This window comes from Plenodomus lingam (genome assembly GCF_022343315.1).
Source record: "Plenodomus lingam strain CAN1 chromosome Unknown contig_14, whole genome shotgun sequence".
Classification (NCBI taxonomy): domain Eukaryota; kingdom Fungi; phylum Ascomycota; class Dothideomycetes; order Pleosporales; family Leptosphaeriaceae; genus Plenodomus; species Plenodomus lingam.
Window position 1 is genome coordinate 2,556,921 of NW_027093932.1, and position 25,938 is coordinate 2,582,858.

General features: G+C 52.3%; 10 protein-coding genes across 10 annotated transcripts; 6 read left to right on the plus strand and 4 right to left on the minus strand.

Moving 5' to 3' along the window:
• Window positions 1–458: 458 nt before the first annotated feature.
• Window positions 459–5,085, minus strand: IAQ61_002892 (uncharacterized protein). The gene is made up of 2 exons (XM_066095738.1): window positions 4,764–5,085; window positions 459–4,702 (listed from the first exon to the last, which is right to left on the minus strand). The coding sequence occupies exons 1-2, from the start codon at window positions 4,941–4,943 to the stop codon at window positions 791–793; spliced, it is 4,092 nt and encodes a 1,363-aa protein (XP_065954574.1). The 5' UTR covers window positions 4,944–5,085; the 3' UTR covers window positions 459–790.
• Window positions 5,086–5,187: 102 nt separating this feature from the next.
• IAQ61_002893 (uncharacterized protein) lies at window positions 5,188–6,841 on the plus strand. Its single transcript, XM_066095739.1, has 3 exons — window positions 5,188–5,431; window positions 5,491–5,677; window positions 5,733–6,841. The coding sequence occupies exons 1-3, from the start codon at window positions 5,242–5,244 to the stop codon at window positions 6,109–6,111; spliced, it is 756 nt and encodes a 251-aa protein (XP_065954575.1). The 5' UTR covers window positions 5,188–5,241; the 3' UTR covers window positions 6,112–6,841.
• Window positions 6,842–8,417: 1,576 nt separating this feature from the next.
• Window positions 8,418–10,296, plus strand: NHP6 (Non-histone chromosomal protein 6). The gene is made up of 6 exons (XM_066095740.1): window positions 8,418–8,591; window positions 8,815–8,858; window positions 9,140–9,230; window positions 9,285–9,380; window positions 9,447–9,568; window positions 9,626–10,296. The coding sequence occupies exons 3-6, from the start codon at window positions 9,161–9,163 to the stop codon at window positions 9,656–9,658; spliced, it is 321 nt and encodes a 106-aa protein (XP_065954576.1). The 5' UTR covers window positions 8,418–8,591; window positions 8,815–8,858; window positions 9,140–9,160; the 3' UTR covers window positions 9,659–10,296.
• A 912-nt stretch (window positions 10,297–11,208) lies between these two features.
• SEC11 (Signal peptidase complex catalytic subunit) lies at window positions 11,209–11,980 on the minus strand (the record flags this gene model as incomplete). Its single annotated transcript, XM_003843308.2, has 2 exons — window positions 11,209–11,437; window positions 11,550–11,980. Coding segments are annotated over 2 exons (660 nt in total), but the record flags the coding sequence as incomplete, so codon positions are not given.
• Window positions 11,981–12,636: 656 nt separating this feature from the next.
• IAQ61_002896 (uncharacterized protein) lies at window positions 12,637–14,281 on the plus strand (the record flags this gene model as incomplete). The annotated part of the gene is made up of 3 exons (XM_003843307.2): window positions 12,637–12,881; window positions 12,929–13,630; window positions 13,678–14,281. 3 exons carry the CDS (start codon window positions 12,637–12,639, stop codon window positions 14,279–14,281), a joined length of 1,551 nt encoding a protein of 516 aa, XP_003843355.2.
• A 235-nt stretch (window positions 14,282–14,516) lies between these two features.
• Window positions 14,517–15,904, minus strand: IAQ61_002897 (uncharacterized protein; the record flags this gene model as incomplete). The annotated part of the gene is made up of 2 exons (XM_066095741.1): window positions 14,517–15,734; window positions 15,791–15,904. 2 exons carry the CDS (start codon window positions 15,902–15,904, stop codon window positions 14,517–14,519), a joined length of 1,332 nt encoding a protein of 443 aa, XP_065954577.1.
• Window positions 15,905–16,083: 179 nt separating this feature from the next.
• Window positions 16,084–18,055, plus strand: IAQ61_002898 (uncharacterized protein; the record flags this gene model as incomplete). Its single annotated transcript, XM_066095742.1, has 7 exons — window positions 16,084–16,223; window positions 16,296–16,520; window positions 16,570–16,685; window positions 16,740–16,784; window positions 16,834–17,497; window positions 17,552–17,964; window positions 18,018–18,055. The coding sequence occupies 7 exons, from the start codon at window positions 16,084–16,086 to the stop codon at window positions 18,053–18,055; spliced, it is 1,641 nt and encodes a 546-aa protein (XP_065954578.1).
• A 643-nt stretch (window positions 18,056–18,698) lies between these two features.
• Window positions 18,699–20,522, plus strand: IAQ61_002899 (uncharacterized protein; the record flags this gene model as incomplete). The annotated part of the gene is made up of 7 exons (XM_066095743.1): window positions 18,699–18,751; window positions 18,809–18,990; window positions 19,040–19,122; window positions 19,196–19,502; window positions 19,566–19,891; window positions 19,946–20,416; window positions 20,469–20,522. 7 exons carry the CDS (start codon window positions 18,699–18,701, stop codon window positions 20,520–20,522), a joined length of 1,476 nt encoding a protein of 491 aa, XP_065954579.1.
• A 513-nt stretch (window positions 20,523–21,035) lies between these two features.
• On the plus strand, window positions 21,036–23,696 carry DBP2 (ATP-dependent RNA helicase dbp2; the record flags this gene model as incomplete). Its single annotated transcript, XM_066095744.1, has 8 exons — window positions 21,036–21,094; window positions 21,414–21,583; window positions 21,638–22,606; window positions 22,658–22,765; window positions 23,222–23,350; window positions 23,401–23,559; window positions 23,613–23,624; window positions 23,689–23,696. 8 exons carry the CDS (start codon window positions 21,036–21,038, stop codon window positions 23,694–23,696), a joined length of 1,614 nt encoding a protein of 537 aa, XP_065954580.1.
• Window positions 23,697–24,442: 746 nt separating this feature from the next.
• IAQ61_002901 (uncharacterized protein) lies at window positions 24,443–25,562 on the minus strand (the record flags this gene model as incomplete). Its single annotated transcript, XM_003843302.1, has 2 exons — window positions 24,443–24,922; window positions 25,035–25,562. 2 exons carry the CDS (start codon window positions 25,560–25,562, stop codon window positions 24,443–24,445), a joined length of 1,008 nt encoding a protein of 335 aa, XP_003843350.1.
• Window positions 25,563–25,938: the final 376 nt, after the last annotated feature.

Genomic DNA, 25,938 nt, shown 5'->3' on the forward strand with positions numbered 1-25,938 from the left:
TATGTGGAGAAGAGGAGAGGATGGGAGAGGAGAGAATGGCAGGGAATAGGATGGGACAGTACAGTACAGCATCGCATGTAAAAGTATAAAGTTGCGAAAAAGAGTAGACCTCGAAAGATAATAATGCACAAGCCAGGACAGCAAAGGTAGATAGCAAAGCCATGTACACATACATATACCCAGGTGAATAAAATCCCACATGGTATTCCCGTGTAGTATAATCCCATACAGTATAATCTCGTAGCCATATACTCCCCTCATGTGTATATATCCCCACCCTGAATTCCAGCATACCATAAAAACCCCCCCATCTCCCCTTCCACCTCTTTCCCCATTCCCCCCACCCAACCTCCAAAATAAAAATAAAAACAAATCCCCCCTTCCAACCTCACCTCCTCCCCCTCCGATACGAAAAATCATACTGGAAAAACGAATCCCAAAGCCCACCCCCACCCACCACCAACCTCCGCGGCCGACCCCCCATCCCACCTACAAGCTGACCATCACCCAGACTATGCGTGCGACTGTGCCGCGCTAAAGCATCCGTATGCTGACCCACGAGTGTCGCAGCCGTTGCATTCGGCAACAGGGAGGGCGAGGACGAGGACGAGGGGGATGGAGTCGGGGTGTGGGATTTACGTCGCGGTGGTGGTGGTGGCGGCGACGACGAGGATAGAGAATGGGGGACCTGGAAGACAAGGGCAAAAGTTAGTAATTGAGCAAGTAGGGGAGAAATGTGTAAAAGCAAAGGGTGGGGGAAGGGGCCTAGATTTACAGCAAGAGCGCAAACCTAAGGACCCCAGAGCTGGTCTTGGCGCACAGATGCTCCGTTTTGATCCTCCGCTTGTCTGTCCAGGATATGGGTGGTGCTCGAGCTGTGGCGGAGGTGGCTGGGACCGTGGGGGTTTGTGTTTGCGGGGCTGCCGCCTCTAGTCGCCGTCGTCGAGTGCGGGCTCGAGTCTGGGGGGTCGCTCGGGGAGTGGAGTGTGGTTTCGGCTTGGGGCCGGGTGCTGGCGACGGCAGCTTTTCTGCTGCTGGTGCCGCTGCTGCGGCGGCTGTCGAGGGATTTGCCCAGTTGGGTGGCTGGGTCGGTGGCGGATTTCTTCTTGAGTTTTTGCATCTCGCCTTGGGTTGTTTCGAGACTGCTCTTGACTGTCACCGCGCCCTTGATGCCGGGTGTCCCGGGGGCCATGGGCTTTTCCTCGGTCGCGTCGAGCAGGTACCATCGCAGTCCGTCCGATAGCTCAAAGGGGTTGTCATCCTCAAACGACACAGCGTTGCTGGAAGCAATGGATTGTCCGTCAATGGAAGCCCGTGGTGCACCATCCAGTGTCTTGGATAGGTCGACCACGCGCTCTTGCACCTTGGATATGCGTGCCACTAACCACTCTTTTCCGTGCAAGCGGTGCGAGTCTTGTTCGCGGAGGAAGAAATGAGGCGCGCCTACGTTGAAGGCGGCCCATGGACGATGGGCATTGTTGCGGGTGGGCAGGAAGAGCGCAAGGTCGCCCTCCTTGAACGAGCGGTAGGCAATCTTCTCGTTCGAATCGGCCTGGAAGCGGTGCGCCTTGTCGCGGTATGCGCGAGCCTCCTTCTGCCACTTTCGTGCCGTGTGTTCCATGTCGCGCATTCGCTTTGCGACGGCATCACTAAACGTCTCAACGTTGAAGAGATTGAGCCTCGCTATGAAGTCTTGGTAGCGACGATCTTCCTCTTCTGGTGTAGCTGATTCACTCCATTGCAAGAACGACAGGTCCCCAATGTCTTCTAGGAAACGCTTGAGTGGCGTAGGTGAAGGCGTTGTCGCACTCCGACTGAGTCCACCATTCGTGTCCGTCATGACCGTGCTGTTGCTCAGCTTAGATGCTCGCTGCAGCACCATGTCGCCGTTTTCATGGGTGATGACAAACCCAAGGGCTTCCAGCAAGCGAATAAGACGTTCGTGCTGTGCGTAGAGACGTTGACTCAGTTCCTTTGCGCGAGCCAAGCGCTGATGAGCGCGAGATGAGTCAAACTCTTCGTACTCGAGAAGCTTCTTCTCCACGCGCTTCAGCTCAACCTCAAGGCTATTCGCATGCGAGCTCTTCTCCGCTAGCTCGGCTCGTAGATGTCCAACCTTTTCCTCTTCCTCTTCGACTCGCTTTCGTAGCGCTTCGGCGCCTGTCTCGCCTTCGGCAAACTTGGTACGGAGATCGTGTAGATGATGACGCTCATCCTTGAGCTCTGCGGTGATTGAGCCAAGCGCTGCAATCTGCGAGTCTAGTTGCTCCTGGAGCTGGATACATGCCTTCTCCTGCTTCTCGACTTCAGACTTCAGCTCTCGCTCCCGCTCTTCTAGTCTCGCGTGTGTGTTTTCGTTTTCGGACTTCGCCATTGCCACGGCTTGCTGGAGCTCTTTCTGATGCTCGAGTGACCGCAAAGCCAAATCTTCGAGCTGTGCGACGAGCTTGGCGTGACTCTCGGGCACCCTCGTGTCGGGAGAGAGGTGCTTGAAGGTCGTGGCAAGAGTCTCTAGTTCCTGCGTCTTCGTTGCCTCTTGCGCATCAAGCTCAGCTTGTAGCTTCGCAATGCGCTCCTCAGCTTCACGGCTCTGGTTTGCCGCGTCCTGGCGAGCCTTCCCCAACTCCTTCACGAGCTCTTGCAGCTTCGCATCGATCCCAGTCCGCTCGTGATCGCGACTTCCAAGAACGCGATCTAGCTCATCCTCGGCCTCTTCGATTCTAGACTTCAAGGCCTGGATCTCGTTTTCCAATGAGCGACGCTCATCCGCAAACTCCTTCTGTTGGGCTCTCATGTTTTCCATAATGTTGTTCTTGGTAGACATGGCTTCCTCGAAGCGACGCTGCTGCTCTACATCTTCGTCTTTCCGTGCCTGTACAGCCTTCTCTAGGAGAGCACGAGCTTCTTTCTCTGCTGCTAGTTCTTGTTCTAGACGTACGATCCGGCGCTTGTCTTCTTGTCCTTGGTTCGCAGAGAACCGTCGCGATGTCACCGAGGATCGGCGAGACATGTCGTCATATGGTTTTGGGGAGGCCATCTCCGTGGTAGGCGTTGGCGGATCGCTGGGGAGGCCAAACAAGTGTGGCGCACCTCCAATCGACAGTCTACTGACGTGGTTCTGGCGGTGCAGTAGATCTTCCAATTTTCGAACCCTGCTCCTGTGTCCTCTGAGCTCATCCTCAAGCTTGCTGTTTGCTTCCTTGAGCAGGCGCAATTCCTCGTCGCCTCGTCCCATGAGCAGCGAGGCTCTACCAAACGCAGGCTCGTGGACGCTGCCCATCTTGAAGTTCTTTGCTCGCTTGATCTGCTGTTTCGTAGGACGATCGAGGTCCTTGATGGCTTGACTGAGCGCCTCCGCCTCAGATGACTGTCCCTCGATGCCCTGTAGGATTTGTAGATAGTCTTGGAGGTCTTCTCGCGTTACTGCAGGCCATGTATTCTTCTCAGGCTGTACATTCATCTCGAAGCCGAATGAACCACTTGAGACGGCCTCGATATTGACCACGTCGGCGATTGGCTTGAGCCATCGTTTGCGTCGGCGCTCTTCCTCTTCTTGGAACGTCGCCATTTCTTCGGCCAGTGACGAGGTATCCTTTTCCACGCGTTCCATCCATTCGCGTCTGCGGACGGCTTCGACCAGCAGAGTTCCATAGATGTAGGGCAATCGACCGACCAAAGAAATGAGTTCGAAAGCAGCTACGCCATCCTGAGGTATGCTAATCTGCTCAAGTTCTGCACTCATGCTTGCAATGACCGACTCGATGGCTGCGATGCCACGCATACTCTCCACAGAGTTTCGGACAGCCGTATTCTTGGCCTCGACAGCCCTCCGCATGAGATCGCTCATCTCCGCCGTGTATTCATGCATGGCTGGCAAAAAGTTTCGCGTGTGTAGCAGGGCCATCTTGGACACTTGAGCGACTGATTTGGGGCTTGCTTCCAATTCCATGACGTGCTCAAAGTCAGATTCAACCTTTTTGGCGACTGCATCGATTTCGTTGTACAGGCGACCAGGCTCTTCAGAATCGTTGACCAGGGACCGACTTTGGCTCTGCCCTACTGCGCCGAGTAGTTCGTTGTAATCTGCTCCGATTCTCTCGAGCTGTGTGCTCATGGCGCCTATGCGCTTCCCAAACGACTCCCTCACACGCTTGCTCGTGCCCGTGGCCTTTTTGATAGCGTCTACATCAAGAAATTCCTGAAGTGAAGCTGTCCGACCTTGTGAAGCCTTTCGAGCGCCCTGTACGGTCTGAGCAGATCGCAATTCCTTGGCCAAGAACTGGGTAAATTCGAGCTTCGCGGGAATGGAGCCCAGCTGGCCAAAATCGGCATCCAGTCTTCGAAGGTTGTCTCCGGCCTCCTTCTCAACCCCGTCATACCACTCCTTGGCTGCTTTGTGTTTCTGCTCGAGCGATCGGATGTGCGAGTCGTGGTTTCCTACTGCAACCTGTGTCGCCTTTTCGATGGTCGCCTGCTCAGCAAAGTGTTTCGCCGCGATGCGCGACATGGAATGGGACTTTTCGAGTAGGGCAAAGGCCCAGTCGCGGCGGGCCTGGAAGAGGGCTTGCCATGCTCGCAGGTCGGTGTTGTTGGAGAGGGTGTTGGGCGGTTCGTCGGGTACAAAGGCATCTGGTAGAGGCGTGGGCGGTATGGCGGCCTGCGGGTTGTTGGAGAGATTACGATTGTATACAAATATCTCCTTCTAGAACAAATTTGAATGTTATTACATGGCACCTGGTCGTAAGCGTGTACATTTCACACACCTCTGTCAACAGGGCTTGCAGCTTCACATGCTTTCCTTGGGCGGTTAAGAGGACCTGCGACTCCGGCGGTATGTCCGTCGCCGTCGAGATCCAGTACTTGAGCGCCTCGACGCTGCCAAAGGCAACTGGATCAGCGTCGATGCGCTGGCCCGTATGAGCTACAGCAATCTGCAGCGACATTCGGCCTTGCGCTCCTGCTGCGATTCGGCCTCTGGAGCCAAGTATGCGAGGAAGATGTGCATGGGGAAATGGTGAAGCGTGCGTATGAGCAGTGGAGGGCAAGATGTTGCCAAGACAGCCATGCAGGGATCATGTGCATGGGCCTCCCCACTCTGCCGCAGCCTGGTGAAAGTCGCGTCTGATCAGATGGACTCGGGCTTGGTCGCATGCGCCTATTGCTTGTTGTACTTTGTGTACTTGTTGCCCCCGTTCAAGATCTTGCGCCCCCCCCCCCATCATCAGGGCAACGGCAACGACCATGGGTGACGTTGAAATGGCGAACACCGATGATGTCAGGGTGCAGGATCCAAACGATGCCACCCATCTTCTCCCAACCGACTATAGCGACGCGTTCGCCTTTTCTGAAGCCGAACAGCTCGCGCTACGGTTATATGACCAACTTCAGGAGCTTGAATTGCAACTGAGTCTGCTCAAAGCACAGCAATCACGTAGGTTGGGTCGGTCATTCTCACGTGGTGAAGTTTTAACGTTGATGGAAGAAACACAGGACAAGCACCTGATGTCTCGACGCTCTCTGATGAGGCGCTGCAAGAGCAGCTGACAGTAGCACAGCACGAGGCCATGGAAGCAAAGGCCGAGTATGAGCTTCGCAACAGAATCACGCACAACGTACTCGTCATGGATCCTGTGCTCAAGGCCGTACATGGAGATGCGGACACCAGGGCTGCTGAAAAGTAGGTCAACTTGCCATGAAAACCTGTTGGGGGGTCCTTTTCTCATCGAGTGCAGACGTCTTCTACCCCTGATTACGGAAAACAATATAGTCTCGATGGTGCATGGTGCACAGACTACGAAGCTTGCGTCTGTCACTCGTGCTTTGAGTACGGCGGAGCAGGCCAACATGATTGCCAATCGCAAGAATCGAGAGCTGGCTCAGAGGATGCTTGCGCTGGCTGAGGACATGAAGGCGCAGTCTGTCAAGGACATTGAGGACCCTCAGTTACGAGCCCAGGTGGATGCGGTGGAGAAGGCTCTGAAAGAGTCGAGACGGAGGAAGAAGACGGTGAAGGGTATTCTGTCGGCCATGATTGTTGGGAGTGGTATTCATTGGGCTGCCGATGCGGAACTGACTGAGCTGGTCATGGATGATGATGATGGTGATGAATGATGGCAGGGAGTGAAGGATGCAATGTAGAAGACGCACTGGCATGAAACATGGACCGAAAAAGGGTTTATCCCAGAGAGTATGTAGTATTTGCCTACTACTATTGCCATGGAGAAAGACGACTACTCGCAGATAGTGCGCCACATGGCCACAAGCGCCACTCATCACTACCATGCCATGCCTACAGGCTGCTCCCAGGCCTGAAGCTATGTATGGAGAAGCAGGCAGACACAAGTACTCTAGACAGTGGAATCGGAGAGCAGGGCTTGGGGTTCACGCGGGAGGATGAAGTGCTAGTCTAGATACAGTAGGTAGGGGTGGGGGTGGGTAGAGTACATGAGATGATCATGCAAGGAGACGGGATGGCTCCCTCGTACTCTACGATTGGGTCATGTTTGTTTGGATGGGACACGGTGGTAGTATACCGTACACAGACACAACGTCATTGGGGTTGCTGCAGAGATGGGCTGGGCATCTTACGGGTTACACAGATGCCAGTCAGTAGAGTAGAGTAGAGTACTACTCTAGTAGTAGAGTACTCTACTCTCGTGAGCACGGCACCCTCTGCTTCCGCTGTCGTGACGGAGGCGGGGGCCAGGAGGCAGCACGGCTGCTGTTTGGGTGAGAGTGGTGGGCAAGCGAGGTAGTAGTAGTAGTAGTTGTTGTTGTTGTAATAGTAGTAGTAGTAGTAGTAGTAGTAGTAGTAGTTGTTGTTGTTGTTGTAATAGTAGTAGTAGTAGTATGTGGTGTGGTAGGTGCAGTGCAGAGCTGTGCAGACCCTGCGCTTCAGTCGGGTGTGCCGTGTGGAGCAAAGAGGTGTGTGTCTCTCTCACTTTCTTTGTGTGTGTGTGTGTGCCCTGCATACCGAACCCTACCGAACCCTACCGAACCCTACCGAATCGGCCAATGGAGCTCTCCAGAATAGCGACAGTCCGTATCCCACATCCTGAGGGGTGTGCTAGGAACCCTACCTGGACCTGGTCTGTACTCTACATACATGGTACTGTAAACTGTGTGCTCTGCTGGCAAACCATCCACCCCACCGACACAAGCATCCCACCAGGTACGACACAACAAAGAAGGGCACAGTCATCAAAGCTCTCGGGTAGCACCCTGTGCCACTGTGCTCGGCTCGGATAGTTCAGCCATGCAGCTTGGTCGCCGGAAACGGGCTCGCCCAGAGGGTCTTTGCTGTCTGACGTCTGAAAGCATGTTGCAGTCTGCAAGGACCGTTGTACTTGCCATGTCAATATGCGGAGCAGACAGTTGAGACACAATGGCTTGTGTGTGTGTGTGTGTGTGTGTGTGTGTGTGTGTGCGTGTGCGAGTGCGTGTGCGAGAGAAAGTGTGTGCTGACTGTCGGGCCAACAAGCAGGGCAGCTGTAGAGGAAGGGGGCAGGGCTGCAGCTTCCGCCAGCATATTGCAACGCGCTGTTGAGTACGCACACACACTCACACACTCACCACACCCACACCCACATCAGCCAGACGCGCTATGAAGATAACGTCAAGGGCCGTCTTTTGCGCAGCTAGCGAATGACAGCCCGTTGGCCGTCTGCGGGCAATCTAACCCAACGTGAAACCCAGCAGCAATAGGGGGCGGAAGGGCAGCGAGCGCGCCTCGAGTCCAGAGCAAGTAAAGTGGTGCGCTGCGGGCGAGCAAGCTTGGAGAAGGCCAGCTCGGTAAAAAAACAAGCAAGAAAACAAGGTGGGCTTAGTAGGTAGGTAGGGTACTAGCACTGTACATAGCATAGGTGGGTAGATTAGGCTGGCAAGCAAGCAAGTGGGCAAGGCAAGGCAAGCATCCATGATTGCATTGTACTGTGCGTGCAGCAACATGTACCACGTTGAACTTGAGTTGAGGCTGACACGCGAGCTACAGTCAGTGAGCAGAGAGAGAAAGATGATGGTGAGTGATGGGTGCTGGCTGGGCTGACTGTAATGGTGGTGGTGGCGGTGATGATGATGATGATGATGGTCATGACAATGATAATGATGATGATGATGTCGCAAACGACATCAAGTCCTCCTAGAGGAAGAGGCAGCGTAAGAGGAGAGGAGGCAGCAAGTAAATTCCAAGAAAGGAGAGGGGGGGTTGGGGCGAGAGGAGGGGAGAGGAGGGGAGAGAAGGAGGGGAGAGAAGGAGGGGAGAGAAGGAGGGGAGGGGAGGGGAGGGGGAGCAAAGGTGGGTGGATTGGTTGAGAGAGAAAGAGAGAGAGAGAGAAGGAGAAGGAGAAAGAGAGCAAAGAGGGGAGGGAGGGAGGGGGGGGGGCGTTGGGTTGGGTCCCCCCTAGGCCCGCCCGCCCGCCCGCCGATGCATTTGCGCATTCAAAACAAGAAGCTCTGGCCCTCTGGGAGCGTGCACGTGACACGGCCGCATTTTACGGTAGGCGCGGCCTGCCCTCATACTGTGTGAGTGCCAGCCAGCTCTCCTCCCATACAAATCTCTACCAAATACACAATCCTCACCCAAATCGCGTTTGGTAAGTCCCGCCTGCATATCACGGCCTCGCCATATACAAAGCACCACGCCCAGCAACCACTCCCTTTTTCCACGCGCTTTTTACCCCCCAATTCACCCTCCAGACCTCCTTCCTGCCTTCTTTCTTCCTCTTCCTCCACCCACCCCTTCGCCCTTCTCATCCCTCTTTCCAATCCCCGTCGCCAGCCTGCGCTCTACCACCCGCCATTCTGACTGCAGAACAGAACCTCGATCAACCAAATTCTTTTTCTCGCTTCTCTGCACTTCTGTGAGTACCTGCACCTTCCCTTGCCCCAAAACCGCGCATCTTCGCGTTGTGGTCTGGTGTTTTGCAAGCGCGTCCACCTCACGCGCAGACCTGCCCTGCCCTACACTGCAACTCAACCCCCCCCCCCCTAATCTCCCAACATCAACTTGCGCACCCAACCACCGACGGTGACATGAGCTGCGCATCTCGGCTTCTTCAACTCGGCCTCTTTGGCCTCATGCTACTCCTTTTCCACCAACTCGCCATTGTCCACTGAAACTCAGCTGACCACAGCGCCAAAGACAACCTAATCAACCACCATCATGCCCAAGGAGAAGACCACCCGCAAGGCCGCTTCCAAGTCCAAGGCCGACGGCGGCAAGAAGAAGAAGGGCAAGTCAAGTCGCGTGTACGCACAGAACCATCCCCCAAGCTAACAAGCAATAGACCCCAACGCGCCCAAGCGTGGCCTTTCCGCATACATGTTTTTCGCCAACGAGCAGCGTGAGAAGGTCCGCGAGGACAACCCCGGCATCAAGTTTGGTGAGTTTTGCGTCGACGTCGGCGTCATTTGTACTGTCCAGGTCACGTTTTTCTGACGGTTCGCAGGTGAGGTTGGCAAGGTCCTGGGTGAGAAGTGGAAGGCTCTCAACGAGAAGCAACGCACTCCGTACGAGGCCAAGGCTGCGGCCGACAAGAAGCGCTACGAGGAAGAGAAGGCCGCGTACGCCGTAAGTCTTGTAAGAATCCTCCTGCTTCTTCTGCGCAACCCAACTAACCAGCCGCAGGCCGGTGAGGAAGAGGAAGACGAGTCTGAATAGGTCGAGGAGAGGGTATCCAATCCTCTGTCTCTCTCTCTTGTACTCCGCCTTTTCCCGCATCAAACTCGTACTCAGTCGGCTTCCACGGTGTCACAGGCGGCTTTTCCCGCTTCCAGGCCTCGATGTTTCTTCCCAAAGTGATCTTTTGCCTTTTTTTCTTTTTCCTCTTCTCTTTTTCACTAATGGGTCCCCCTTTTGCCTCGTACTGAGAGAGGCAGAGAGGAAGAGAGAGAGAGGAGAGGCCGGCTAGGCAAGCAGAGAAGGAAGGGAAAGAAAAAGAAATATGTGGTTCCCCTCTTGCTCGCCACCTTTTCAATATTCGACTGCAGTTATACAGCTCCGCGCCATTGGCGGCCATGATGTGTTTTGGGCGTCCGCTTCTTACCTCTCCCTCAAAACTCCCACAGCCTTTTTCTTCTGCGGGCGCGCTGGAAGACATCATGATGCTTTTTTATGACTCTGGGTCCGTGTACAACTAGTCGATGTGCGAAATGGCAATCAAAATATTCTCGCTTTTATGTGCTTTGTTCCTCTTTTTTTAAAAAAAAAGTTTTTGATAGTAATGGTGATGCTATCGTGCTTAGTGCTGGTGCTGCTGGTGCTGGCAGGGACGGAATTGGGCCAGGCGATTGGGCCATGTATACACATGATGTATATCGCGTACACAACCATAAGTAAATGATATCCGGAATCATGTAGACTGTGACGGCGGGGTGGATTAGGCGAGGCAGGGGTGTAGAGTGGTGTGGTTATATTTCCAGATGTATGTATTTGGAGGTTTACAAGGGTAAAAGCCGTGTTTTTTTGTATTCCTTCTTGGTTGGTGGTGGGGGGTCATGGTGGATTGGAGGACGTGGAGGGGTAGATGTAGATGTAGGTGTAGGTGTAGGTGTAGGTGTTTTGTATCCATGTGGAGCTGGTTATGCCTGTTGATGTCGTATGCTGGGATAGTTACGCATGTCTTTTATACAGACATATTGTTTATATATACACCCTTTATATATACATATCCTTTATATATACATATCCTTTATATATACATATCCTTTATATATACATATCCTTTATATATACATACCCTTCATACACACACACACAGATATATATATATATGTATCCAAAACAAATCACCAACCCACCACCACCTCTCCCTCCAGCGGTGTGTACTTTCCGCCCAGGCAGCTTTACGGGGCATTGTCATCCCATTTGTTCAACGCGAGAGAGGGCGAGGTTTGAGAAGTTGAATGTTGTGGGAAAGATATGTTTGATTGGGAGTGTGTGAGCATTGGGACGGGGGTGGGTTTTGGTGGTGTTGGGGGAAGAAGTGAGAGGGTTGAGGGAGTGCGATACACTCGATACACAAAATGGGGCTTTTTTCTGCTTGTTTGTTCATCGTGTGTGAGTAATTGCCATGTCAACTGGGATATCTATATATACAAGAGCCAATCGCGCGGAAGAAGAAGAAAAAAACGCCATCGCATGCGCCTCCTTTGATACACGTGCCGTGCCGTGCCGTGCCCTGGTGTGGTGTGCATACGTTGTAGATTCCCTCATTCCCGCTGCAACACCACCATGACCCCCATCAAGCCCAACATGACCTGTTTCATCCATGGGTTCTCGCTCAGCAAAATGGTCACGTATCCGACAAACGGTATGAAGCCGACTACGCTGCCGACGACGTCTTCTTTGCGGGTCAGGAAGGATTGGCTGGTTGCGTAGAGTTCCGTGTCGTCTGCGATGTTGTTGTCGCCTTTGGTGAGGAGGCGGAGGGGGGTTTTGCTGTGGGTTGTGTTAGCTGGGGTCCTTGTCCTCCACTGTGTACGCTTGATGCGTTGGAATCCGCGTCTGTAGACGATTTCTTTCTTTTCTAAACAAAAAGACGCAGACTCACCCTCCCCCATACCGCCTAACCACCCGATGCACAATCGGGATATCCTTGCCCTTGACATTATACACTACAATCTCACCCACTTGCGTATCCAACCCCCGGTTCCAAAGGAAGAGCAGGTCGCCGCGCTGAAATGCGGGTTCCATGGATCCAGACAGGACGACGACAATGGGCGAGGACGAGTCCGAGACGACCGAGAGGCCCTTCCACATCATGAATGCGGTGGAGAGGACGAGTGCGAAGTTCAGGATTTGGGCGGCGAGTTGCCGTGGTTGCATGCCGCTGACGCCGAGCATGGTTGCGGTTGTGGGTGTGAGAGAGAGAAGCACGAACGAAGTCCTGGTGAAACCTGGAGGCAATTGACGTGGTAGAATCTGCAATTCAGCGTAATTGGATACACGGCGGTGATGCGTGCCGCAAGCAGGTTGGTATAATACTGCTCTTGGGGGGGAAGAGCGTCGGCCGCGAGCGAAATCGTAGGGTGAGATGGGAGTGTTGATGCCAGATGTCCTTGGATTCGCTGGTTGGTTGTTGCGGGCAGATTATGTAAACCCCCGAGCTTTGGCTCCGCATCTGGCGCCCAGCACCTCAAGACTCACATCGTTTGTGCCTTCACTTTTTCTTTATGTCTCGAGGTTGGGATTGATATGGGACGCTTGCGTCTGCGTACTGAGATGTTTTGCTGGCGGGTAAGGAGCTTGAGATGAGGTCTCTCACCTTGGGTGAAATCTAGTACAGCTTGCCTTCACTGGGAAGTAGCGCTGTCATGGCTTACTACATATAACAGTATTGTTTCGCAATGCGATGGTTTGGTCTCTCTCGCTATTCTCCAACTCAATTGACTCATTAGTCCCTTGTTATTTCTCTCTTGTCCTCGCGGGTTCTTTACATTTACCACAATCACTTACCCACGAGCCTCGAAGATACACTTTCTCTACCATCGACTCCTTCACATCGATCGTGCTAATGAAATTGGGAAATACCTTGCTTATATACAAATAGCAAGACAATAACGGACCCGCTACATCCGCCACTTCGGATCCGATCAGGTTATAATTGCTCATATTGGGACCAATTTCTTTGATCCGTTATGCACGCTTCCCGCAAGACACGCCAGTTTCCGATTCTTGAGAACGTAGAGATACAAAAATACCCCACACCGTACGAAATGCGATTTTCGATGGGTTCCTTTGTACTATACCGCCAACACGGCTCAAACTCACCCCTTTGGCCGGGGGTGGTTTGTCCAGATGATGTCGCACCACAAGACTTCCTGGACACCAACCCTCGCACATATGTGCACTTGGTCCTACTCGTAGGGGAAAAACTGAACTTGTGGGTATATTTTACAACAATGCTTGAGCGTACGCTGATAGACATAGTTGTTGGGCACTCACCAGTGAATTACATGACTTTGACCCATCTATCCCATTCACGGACGAAGAAACTGTGGAGAATACTCCTGGTCTCGGCGAAGCTTTCGCCATGTGCAATGTTGCAATTGAAGAAGACTTGGGTCTCGATCACTGGAGATGGCGCGTAGAAACTGAAACCACTGCTCTCTATTCGGATTCTGAAACTTTGCGCGCTGAGTCTAGCCCTTGCTCGAGCGATGGTTTCGATCATTCGGAGATACAGTTGGCAATTCAACAGAGTCGGCTCGATTTCGACGAAGCGAACAAGCACGCGTTGTCATCTTCATCAACTGCGCCAAGGAGTATCAAAGAAAGGGATAAGGTTGTGATTATACTGGACTCTGATGATGATGATGACCAAGGCCCACGCTTAGCTCAACCTTATAAACCGTACCGTGCTGCGGTCACAGCTCCATACACCCAGCGTCATACAAACCAATCCGCTAAAATACCAAGGGCTCCACGACAGGAAGACCCTTTCCGATCTTCTTCCGTTGACCACGGACTCAACGGTTCTAGCCATGTTTTTCGGTCCAGCAACTCACCAGCGGTGTCAGGCAACCGTCAGACTTTGCAGTTTACCCCGAGGACCTTTACCGACGGACTCGACCTCAAGAGACTTGACGAACACTCGAATGTCCCAAAAAGCGACACCATCGAAGGCGATATGTGAGTACAAAGCATCGGAAAAGATAGAAAGCTACTAATAGCTATAGTGAGACGAGCAAAACACATGTCCGAGTTCGAGTTGGGCCACAACATGACGAACGCATGCTCCTCAAGGCCAGCGTGTGGGACAAGCCCTACTTCAGAGAATCCACTGCAGGCATAATGTACTTCAGCATGGACGATGACGGCATGTTCGAACTCAAGCATCCTAGCCTGGCAGACATTGACCCCGACGACTTCACCTACATTGCCGAATACCTCGAGAGCGGCCAATTCGGCTACGTGAATCCACAGGGAGCCGAGCAAGAAAACGAGGCATTCTCGGAGCTTGTGGCCGCCTGGACAGTAGCAGAAGTACTTGGCATGGCCGATATGATGGAGCATATGATTGACAAGTTGCAACGCATGGCACCATGGGACTTGTGGCATGTTATGCTATTCGCTTGCAACGTCTACACAGCGGCAGGTATCTCTCTTCCTGCCCAGGATAGGATCAAAGAGATGTTGGCCGGGAATATCGCGGAGAATTATTGGATATACATAGAGGATGATTATTTGAGCGCGGAATTCGTGCAGCGGCTGAAGGAACTGCCGGAGTTGGATAGAGATGTGACTGTCAGGAGGGCGGAGTTATTAAATGATCGAATTTAGGAGGGTGTGCATGGTGGAATGGTCCGGTGTAGGAGTGGTACATGGGCAGGTTCTCAATATGCATTCAAGTTGGCGAGTTTGAAGCGAAATTACATTGCTTAGATAAGGGGCGGAGACTTATTCTACTGGCTACCAACAACCTTTCTATCAGCTTTTCTATTCACATAACTCATCTGTCTTGCAAGCACGATGCTCGATTCTTCCATAGCGATACGTATTCTGTAGCTCCATCATGTCACCACAGCCCCTTAATCTGTGAGACGCGCTGCGTCGGTTCAAACACCTCTGCCTTCTCAACCGCATTTCCTCGCACCGTAGTCCCGCTATCCCGGAACGTTGGAAATGCGGAGACATCGTGGTTCGCACTGGCGTCCCATCCAAGCGTTTCCTCCTTCTCGTAGTCTACAGGCGCCCAAGTCTGCTCTTCCTCCTCCTCCTCTCTTCTCCGGACTTCTTCATCGTCGGGTATGAAGAGGCTTTCAGAATCCTGCTGCGCTGGTTCCACTTGTGCGGTAGTCGAGCTTTGTCTTGATCCGGGGTTTCGGAGACGTCCGATGCGGTCGCGGCGGGATGGAGTGTCCATTGGTGGCGGCATTCCTGAACGTGTGCTGCGTGTATCTGTACGCTCGGTTGCTGCTGAGGTCGCTCGTGATGTTTGTCTGCTGTTGTGAGTCTGGAGAGCAGGTGTGGGTATTGCTGGGATTGCAGTGATGTTGCCAGAGGTCATCAAGGTGAATTCGCAAAGCAAGCCGTCGTATCCGTAGCTGAACTGCAGAGGCCTTGTTGGTTGTGAATAATATGCTTTCAGGCTTGTCTTGAGCGTGTCTGCATGCACGACAATGGCTTTGAAGTCTTTGACGCTGATGATGATATGTAGTCCGGCTTGGACACTGAACTCATCAAAATCAGATGTGTTGACTGCTACTGCTGTGACCAGTGGATGCTTGAGTATTTCCTTTCCGTTCGAGATCTTCTCCGTATAACTCTTGAACACACATCTGCCATCTTCGCCGGCAAAGATGTCAAGCATCTCGGTCTTTGTACCAAAGTATTCAATGTACTCTTTGAACGCACTCGAATGCATGCTCCAGTGGTTCGGCGCCACGCTTCGATCAAACAGCGCATGGAGAACTTCAGCGGACTCGTAGGTGAGTTTGTAGGTTTTGATGATGCCTTGGTTACACACCATCTTCACAATAAAACGGCATTGCGCCTCTGTCTCTCGCTCTTGCACACTGACTTCGCAGCGATCAATTGCGCCTTCTCGTCCCATGGGATCAAATAGCCGGCCTTTGAAGACAGAGAGCAGTGCTTTCGTGTACATGCTACATGTGAAGCGCCCATCTGGTCCACCAATACTCGGTACACACTCATAGCTCTGGAAAAACTGCTTGCCATCAAGGGAGATAGCGGCATATGTAGTTTTGGACGAGTTCAGAGCCGTGAAAGTAAGCTGACACGAGCTGGATCAGATAATGCAGCGACTCAATAGCGTAGATCGAGACCTACTTTTTCTCTGCGCGCTTCGAGGAGTACGGTGTCGTCGAACCTTCCAAGACAAACCAGCAAGTCGTGGACTTTGGCGGCTGCCTCAGGCGTCAGTGTGAAATTGAGAATAGCCATACTTCGCTTTGGACCTGGGATCGCATCGTGACAACCACGATTGTGTCCTAAAGCGGAAAGATCGCGTCGGAAACGCGCTACTGCTAGCGCGAGATCCATCAAACACCCACGTCATGCTCGTAAACCATCACAGTAAGGTGATAATCCTGGAAAATTGTTTATCACACATTTCGACCGGCATGGCCCAGCCAGCCCTTCCGGATGATATTTTGCATCTGTTATGTGAGGAACTTGCGGCCCAGGAACAGTTCGACACCCTCTTTCATTGCGCGTGTTCAAGTCGTATCCTCGCCGTTCCTGCGTTGACACATTTGTATCGGTAAGTCGGCTGATTACCACTGAGTCGCACCATCGAGGTGTTGAAAGGAAGCTCCACTAACGTCAGTTCAAGATCGCATCACCAGGCGCCTGTTCGAGGTGGCGGGGATGACTTCTATGGCTTGCCAATAGCGACCAAGCTGCTGATGCTCCAGAGATGGTCTATACTATGGAGATCTATCATAGCGTCCAGCCTTGGTGCTACCCTCTTTCCTTATTGTCGATATATCAAGTCGCTCGATTTCCGTGATCTGGGCAATCTGCTTGATGATGATCAGTTCCGATTCAAGGTCTTCAAGTCTGTCAGGCCCCACTATCAGTGCTTGATAGCTGCTGATCTTGTGTAGACAATTCTTCTCGGGACCCCTGAAACAGTTTGAGAGATCTGAAAGTCGCACAACCGTCAACGGCAGGAAGTATACGTGGCTTAATAACGCAGAAATCATTGATGCGATTGGCGAAGGTGCGCGTCTTGTGTCATGTATCCCATGCAGAACCTGGTACTGAGTAGGCATAGTTGTTACATTACACACACCAACACTCGAGTCTATCAGTGGCGAGCGTACGTATTTGGCTTAAGCAATTAGTGAACCTACACCTAACGATTTCAGTTCTCTCTGATGCGCTCGTGAGATGGACTCCACGTCTTCCACGCCTGACCACTCTTGAACTATGGGATGGCAAGGCCCTAGAAGATGAGCGGCTCCATGCAGCTCTCCGAGATAATTGTCCACAGTTCAGCTCTTTGATGATCTACACCTGGATGTCTGATGAAACGGATCATTCTTTTGCCACATTTCTATCTGCAATGCGACCTAATTCTCTCAAGACTCTACATGCTATCAGCGATATCGGCGCTGGTGCGGAGACATTCCTTGCTCTCAATCATCACGGAAGGTCATTGGAGGATCTGCAGCTCAGTGTTACGAACGAGACTTTGCCACACCTGTCGCTACTGCAAGGCTGCGTCGCCTTGAAGAACCTCCGGATTGACGATACGCATGAGGCCGACGATCTTGAGACTTCACAGCAGGATGCTTTTTTGGAGACTGTTGCCTGGTTGAGAAAGTGCGAGAGTCTTCGAAGCCTAGAGTTCTTCAACTGCCAATCTGGCGTCGCTCTTGTCACACCGGTGCTACTTGAAAAAAACATTCGACTAAGTAGCCTTCACATCGACTCGTACACTCTCAAAGATCGTACCAACTTTCACCAAGCGCTTGTACACCAGCGATCGTCACTTCGACACTTATTTTTGAGCGGTGACATCGATGAGATGTAGGCATGCCTGGAAAACTTGACACGGAACATCCAGCAGTTGACATTTCATAGGTTTCGTGACCACGTAGACACTCTGGTCGATTCGTTAAAGCAGTTGAAACAACTGCAGACGCTTACATTGATACTACCCGAAATCTTTCGAGAAGAGCATCTCATCACGCTCTTCACCAACCTTGGACTGCTAGAGGAACTATACGTAAGCGGTCTAGAGCTTAATGATGGAATTTTGGACAGTCTTGCAGGGATGCAGCGGCTAAGAAATGTTACCTTGTCAGGCATCTCCAAGTTCACAACCAAAGGCCTGCTTGAGTTTGTGTCTCAGCTTGGGCCGGGAAACTCGGGAATCCGCATTCATATTGACATGGCAGATCCCGAGACTTACTTGGGGGAGGGTGATCAGAGTCTAATCAAGGACTGTCTTAAGGAGAAGACTGGCGGTTCTTTGGAGTACATGGTGTTCCGAGGTACGTCTGTATATGCACGCAAAGGCAGAATGTCACTAATGATTGATGTCTAGACCCCAACATTTCTGATTTTGAAGGTGAATCTGACTGAGTGGTTCAACTCGGTCTGGAGCGTTGTCTGCTCGTGTTAGGCACAGGCGAGACCCAATAGCACATGTCAGGATTCTTTGGCACGAGCACATGGTAGGTATGACGAGACTTCAGGACTGATGTGCTTTAGCTTGATCGATCTTGGGCATTTGCACAATTCGACACGCTTTGTTGAGTGTCTGTGTTGTCTAGATGGGTAGGCATGGCGAGCTATGATCAATATTTTCTAGGAGGAAGTACCCATACTCTATGAAGAGATGAACAGTCGGAGTGGTTCCATTCTCAAGTTTGACGGGCTCAATGAAAGCTTATCATGTGCATTGCCACTGCATGTCTTGTCGTCTTGAGTTGCCTGTGGTGACGTGGGTCTCGCCTAGCCGACTAGGTTCCGTTCAGGTACTAGTTATCTCGGCTAGTTTGAGGATCACGTTACTTGTCTTGTGCTATGAAAATAGCCAGGATGTAGCAGTGGCAAATCACATGATACTCAAACTACCCGAGCGCATGAGTACACCATGATTACCTAGGTAGGTCGCGAATGGCGGGGTATGAAAATACCTGGCCTGGTACACCTGCCTCAGTGTGTCCTGACCCACTCGAACCTGCAGGAACTCAATAAGTCGTTTCATCACCAAACTTTTGAGATGAATACCAAGCGAGTCCTGGTGATCGCCGGCTCAGACAGCTCTGGTGGGGCGTAGGCATGAACTTATTCGCCTCTCACAAGCCGGCCAACTGACAGACAAAACTATAGGGGACTAGAAGCAGACCAAAAAGTTATCGCTGCACATGGATGTTATGCTATGACAGCCACCACGGCCCTGACTGCGCAAAACACGCTTGGTGTACAAGACGTTCATCGCACGCCACCGGCATTCGTAAGGAAGCAGATCAATGCTGTGTTCGACGATGTAGCCGTCGATGTTGTCAAGACTGGTAGAACTGCTTTCGATTGATGGTGATATCTTTGCTGATAAAAAGTCAGGCATGCTTGCATCTGCAGACACGATTGAAGTCGTCGCAGATGCATTGCGCAGATACAATGTCAGCACGAGCGTCGTCGATCCCGTATGTTCTTGCAGTTGCTGAACTCGCCCACAAGCACCTCACGTGATATGTACAATGCTGAACCCATACCTAGGTGATGGTATCGACTTCAGGGTCTCAGTTACTCCCTGAAGACGCCGTTTCTACACTCATTGACAAGCTCTTACCATTGACTACGATCCTGACACCCAATCTACCCGAAGCATTACTGTTGCTCAAGATAGCTGGCATACCCGTCAAGGATCCCGAGACTGTGGACGACATTGTTGCCATTGCCAAGAATATCCACGCACTTGGACCGAAATGGGTGTTGTTGAAAGGAGGGCACTTACCGCTTACGAAGGGAAGGTTAGTGAGCAAAGGCAAGGAAGATCGTGAGGTCATCTTGAATGTACTTGCCGGTGAGTCTGGAGTAAGTCTGATGGAGAGCGAATATATCGACAGCCAAAACACGCATGGTACAGGGTGCTCGCTCGCGTCGGCAATTGCGTGCAACCTCGCTGCAGGAGTGACTATGGTCAAGGCAGTCAAAAAAGCAAATCTGTACATTGAAACGGGCATCAAGACCAGTACTAGTCTTGGACGAGGGAATGGTCCGATCAACCACTTTCATTCCATGTTCATATTACCTTTCACGCCAGGTTCTTTCATATCGTACCTCCTCGATCGCGAGGACGTCCAGGCTCCGTGGAAGCAATATACCGAACATGCCTTTGTGCAGCAAATGGGCGACGGAACGCTACCACTGGAGAAGTTCATGTACTATCTTGTCCAGGATTATTTGTTTTTGGTACGTCAATTCAGTCTTGACGCTCACGATAAGTACCCAGCTGATGTGCGAAAGGTACAATTTGCGCGAGCTACGGCGCTGGGGGCATACAAGTCGAGTTCGCTAGCCGATATTGGACAGTCGGTACAGCAAGTAGTCACTCTCCGAGAGGAGATTAAGCTACACATTGAGTTTTGCAGAGAATATGGCTTATCAGAAGAGGACATCATTCACCAAGAAGAAGACCAAGCTACTACAGCCTACACCCGCTACGTACTCGACATTGGCCAATCGCAAGACTGGCTCGCATTACAGATTGCACAGCTACCGTGTCTTGTCGGCTATGGAGTGATTGCAAAGCGCTTACATGAAGACCCGAGCACGGCCAGGGTTGGGAGCAGATACTGGAAGTGGATCGAGCAGTATGTTGCTATAGAATACCGCGAGGCAATGATGCGCGGCTCCGATTTGATCGAGAAGCATGCAGCCAAGCTGTCGCCCTCGAGAGTGGAAGAGCTCGCGCAAATATTTATACATGCGACTAATGTGAGTCTTGGACTGGCATGGTGTGTCCATGCGGGAAGCTAACCTGCGACAGATGGAAAGGGGTTTCTGGGACATGGGATTGCGCGCAGGCGGAGAGGTGCAGTAGGTAGAGGCACCACCAAACTTCATTCAGAGGTTTGTGGAGTAATTCCCAAAAGCAAAGTGTAGTTTCGGCCCTTTTCTTCTGTACCAGAAGGAAGCCGTTTTGCCACCGAGTGCCCAATCTGACAAGTGTTTTGCTGGAGCGGAGGAATTGCATGCTGGGCTGTCACGTGTCGATAGGTTGATAGGTCCCAGGCCTCCTGCCTGAATTCGGCGAGAGACCCTGCCGTTAGCGCCTGTTAGCGTACAAAATCTGGTGCAAGCGCAATCAGGGACAAGGCAAAACAGCGTTTTTTTCTTCTTCTCTGTCGCTCCATCTTTCTCTCACCTCACTTACCTTTCAAACTAGTTGTGCATCCCCCCCCAATCGCACAACCACACGCGCGACACTCTCTTCAGTCGCCTTTCCGCATCTTACTATTTTCTCCGCGGACTTTCACATCTCGAAACACGCTCTCTTTCGGCCGGCAGGGTTTCCTTTGACAGCGGTCTCTACAGCAGTCTCTACATCAACAACATGTCCTACGGCGGAGGATACGGCGGCGGTCGCGATGGCGGCCGTGGCTACTCGAACGGGTACGCAAACAGCAGTGCTGGATACGGGTCTTACGATAGCCACGACTACACGAGCCAACAAACATCGTATGGGTAGGACGATATCCCTCCACGCACGGCGGGACAGGCATCAGTGTCGTGGTTCTTGGCAGCCCCTTCCATCTGCGCTCTCTTTTCTCACGATATTCTACGCGCAGATTGAGTTCGGCGGCCACGTTTGCTTCACTTGCTGCTGTAGGTCAAGCAGGCGGGTATGGCCACGATCCGCTGCGGTAGCGTAGACTCCCCTTCCTTCACTCACGTGCATCCTACATCTGAACTACTACTAACTTAAAAACAGCGGCGGCGGCGGTTATGGAGGCGGCGGCGGTGGCTACGGAGGAGGTGGCTACAGCGGCGGCGGCGGTGGTGGTTACGGCGGCGGAGGCTATGGAGGCGGTGGCTTCGGCGGTCGTGATGGCGGTGACAGAATGTCCCAGCTCGGCCAGGGCCTGAAGCAGCAAGAATGGGGTACGTCCGATCTCTGTCTAAGGATGACTTCTACTTTCGCTAACAAATCGCTAGATCTAGACACAATGCCCAAGTTCGAGAAGTCCTTCTACAAGGAGGATCCCGCCGTCACTGCTCGCTCGGACGCCGAGGTTGAGGCGTACCGCAAGGAGCACCAGATGACTGTTCAGGGCAAGAACATCCCCAAGCCTGTCACAACCTTCGACGAGGCTGGTTTCCCTAGCTATGTCATGAATGAGGTCAAGGCACAAGGCTTTGCGAAGCCCACGGCTATTCAGGCCCAGGGGTGGCCCATGGCTCTCTCTGGTCGCGACGTTGTCGGTGTTGCCGAGACTGGTTCCGGAAAGACGCTGACGTACTGTCTGCCTGCTATCGTCCACATCAACGCCCAGCCTCTCCTCGCACCCGGCGATGGTCCCATCGTCCTTATCCTCGCCCCCACCCGTGAGCTTGCAGTCCAGATTCAACAGGAGATTAGCAAATTCGGAAAATCATCCCGTATTAGAAACACGTGCGTCTACGGTGGTGTTCCCAAGGGTCCCCAGATCCGTGACCTCGCACGTGGAGTCGAGGTCTGCATCGCCACACCCGGACGACTGATCGATATGCTTGAAGCCGGCAAGACCAACCTGCGCCGTGTCACTTATCTTGTTCTCGACGAGGCCGATCGTATGCTGGATATGGGTTTCGAGCCCCAGATTCGTAAGATCATTGGCCAGATTCGCCCAGATCGTCAGACTTGCATGTGGTCTGCCACATGGCCCAAGGAAGTTCGCCAGCTGGCTTCTGACTATCAAAACGATTGGATTCAAGTCAACATCGGTTCCATGGATCTTTCTGCCAACCACCGCATTCAGCAGATTGTCGAGGTCGTTTCTGAGTTTGAGAAGCGTGATCGGATGGCCAAGCATCTTGAGACCATCATGAGCGACAAGGAGAACAAGATCTTGATTTTCACAGGTACCAAGCGTGTTGCTGATGAGATCACCCGATTCCTTCGGCAAGACGGCTGGCCCGCGTTGTGTAAGTTTATTGTTGTATTAGTGATTGAGGAGCAATGCTAACAAATAACAGCTATTCACGGTGACAAGCAACAAAACGAGCGCGATTGGGTCTTGAACGAGTTCAAGACCGGCAAGAGTCCCATCATGGTTGCTACCGATGTAGCATCCCGTGGTATCGGTATGATTACAAACCCCCCTCGCCCTCCCCCCCTCCTCTTCCCCCTCCCCAATATTTACTATGCGTGAACTGCCATTGTGCTCTGCTTAGGTCGTCTTGTGCGCTGGTTACACTCGCTTCCATGACATCGTCCAGGGCTTGCATACTCTTGAATCTGATCCCCTGAGATCCTTGGTTACGCTGGTGAAGCTTCTAGACTTCGCTACTATCTGTTTCGGGTATTACCACGGTATTACTGAAGCAAGCTGAGATACTACTTGACTTGCCCAAGTCGCAGTTTCTTCCAAGGGTTTCCGGTCCAGGAGATATCCACAGCCTCCCCACTGGAATTTGATGCCGTGACATTCGTTGTAGCGCACAGAGACGGTTGCATGCAACATACTGCAGATCACGCGACTCAATTTTTGGTCGTCGTTTGCTCGTTCCTTTTATCAGTCACTAACCTTGCTTTCAAAGATGTCCGCAACATTACCCATGTGTTCAACTATGACTACCCGAACAACTCGGAGGACTATGTTCACCGCATTGGTCGTACTGGTCGTGCTGGCGCTAACGGAACTGCGATCACATTGTTCACTACAGAGAGTATGTACCATGAATTCTTTCCGCTTTGCCATTACTAACAATTGCAACAGACTCCAAACAGGCTCGCGATCTCGTCCAGATCCTTACTGAGTCGAAGCAGCAGATCGATCCCCGTCTCCACGAGATGGCCCGCTACGGCGGCGGCGGTGGTGGTGGCCGCTGGGGAGGTGGCCGTGGCCGTGGCGGAGGCCGTGGTGGAGGTCGTGGTGGTGAGTTCATCCTCTGACGTCTTTAACCAAACCTTATCTAACAACCAATATAGGATGGAGTGGAGGTAACGCCGCTCCCATGGGCAACAGCCGCTGGTAAACAGTGAACATCCGCTTATCACTTTCAAGGTCGATGAGCATTTCCTCACTAATTGCGGCGTTGGGGTAGACAATTTTTTTCCTCTGGAATCACCTTGCATTCCGCTTCTTTGACCGCCAATCCATGTCCATGACATGACATCGCAGTCAGCCAATGTACAATGATAACCTCCCCCAAAGCTGGGGGCCCGGTCGCTATGACCCGACGTTGATGAGGTAGCAAGGCACGTCTGCACGTTAGACTGGCTGGTTTTTTGTGGGTTCTTAGTCATGGTGCAACCGATTTTTCTATTTTGTTTCTCGACATGGCTGCTGAGCAGTAGTTTGTCTCTATGCGAATGCTGATGTCGCGCCCAATTTGCATGATGGAACGGGTGGCGTTTCAAGTTTAGAAAAGTATCTGTCAATAATAGTTATTTAGAGTACGCTTTTACAACATCTTATGTTGCTCTCTCTCTCTCTCTCTCTGTGTGTGTGTGTGGAGAGACGAACAGTGAACATGCCATGCTCTTATTGACTGATCATTGAAGGGAGTGTGGGCACATGATCCGAGCCGACCATGGGGATCATTATACTAAACAAAGTAGTCCTGAGCTATAACATGGTGTTTTACGGTTCCGCAAGACAAGTATCCCATAATCTACAGCATAACGCCAATCCATGCTTTCATACCTTCCAATCCCATATCTCTCTCATCTCACTATTCCACAAACAAACAAAACAACCTTTTCAACCACATACACACCCACGCCTCCCCACCTCGTACCCCCCTCCCCAGCGCCATTCACTTCCTCGCGATACTAAACCCCCTCGTCATATAATCCGCACTATTCGCCACACTGGGCCGATCCTCGGACTTGTTGAACAGGCTGTTGAGATGGGTGTTCTGGGCAAGTTTGCGGCGCTTATTGAGGCGATCTTGTTCGGCGAGGACTTTGCGGGTGAGGGAGGCGGTGGAGGGGTTTTGGAGGGATGTTGATGTGGGTGTGGGTGTGGGTGTGGGTTGGCTTGGTTTGGCTGTGGTGGATGTGGTTGTGGGAGTGGCTGTGTGATCAGAGGGGATAGGGTTGGTGGTTGAAAGGTCTGGTTTTGCGTCCAAGTCTGATGTGTCCTTCTTGCGCTTCTTGCTGCCTGGGGCTTTCTTCAGGGCGTGGGTGAGGCCTTTTTCGCGGAGCGATTTGGCGCGCTGGTTGAGGCGGGCGATGTCGGTTGGGAGGGAGGGGATGATGGGGATGATGTCGGTTTCGGCGTAGGGTTGGTTGCACTGTTTGGTTGTTAGTTGTGTGCGGCTTATGCTGGGTTATGCTGGGGCGATTGTTCTCATCTGGGTAGAGTGCAACGCGGTCAAGAAGATGGAAAGGCGGGGAAAGACGTACAGTTAAACACGCATTCTCCTTGACTTCCTTGACCACACTCCCTGCAAACGCATGCCCACAGGGCACAATATACACCGCCTTTGCGCTCGGCCCCAACACCGTCCCCGTAACAGGACAAACCCACCTCTCGCCCCTCGTCTTCTCCCCAGCCCCAGCCTCGGGCTCCGCAACCTCAAACTTGACCTCGACCACATCCTTCAAACTCCTCACACGATCTCCAAACGTGCCCAGCTCTACAAACCCGCCCTCCACACTGGCCTTGACCCCGCCCACCCTCTTCATCTCGCTCTTCGCCGCATCCCCGTCGTCCTTGAGCAAGAACTCGATGATCGAGTCTTTGTTGTACAGGATGCCTGCTGCGTCGGATACGATGGGGTTGGCGAGCGGCTTGCGGGTAAGCGGGTCGGTTGACCAGGAGTATTCTTGCTGTTCGACGAGCGCTTCTTTGAGTTGGGCGGTGGTGAGGGATTTGGCGGCCTCTTTGACGAGTTCTCGCCGCTTGGGGATAGAGCCGCCGTCGTTGCCCATGGTTGCGCGGTTTACAGGGGAGTTTGTATGGGCTTTTGATGCTGGTGGTGTGGTACGTCGGAAGTGTGGCTAAAATGGACTGGAGTGGAGTGGAGGTGGTGGGAGTTGCGAAAGGTGTTGCGGAGTAGACGCGGAGGTTTGAGTAGAATTGGGAAGGTGCACGGGCTTTCCAATGGCGATATCAAGACCATAGAAAAAGTAGCGTCATGTATAGTCGCATTACGAAACGTTTCAACTCTTTGATTATTCAAGGATTTTGCCATGTTGGGCTGTCTAACAAGATTCATTACCAAAACGTCATATCTCATGATTGGCATTACTGTCACGTACTTTTACCCCTCCTTCATACACATATATTGTACAACAATCCATACAG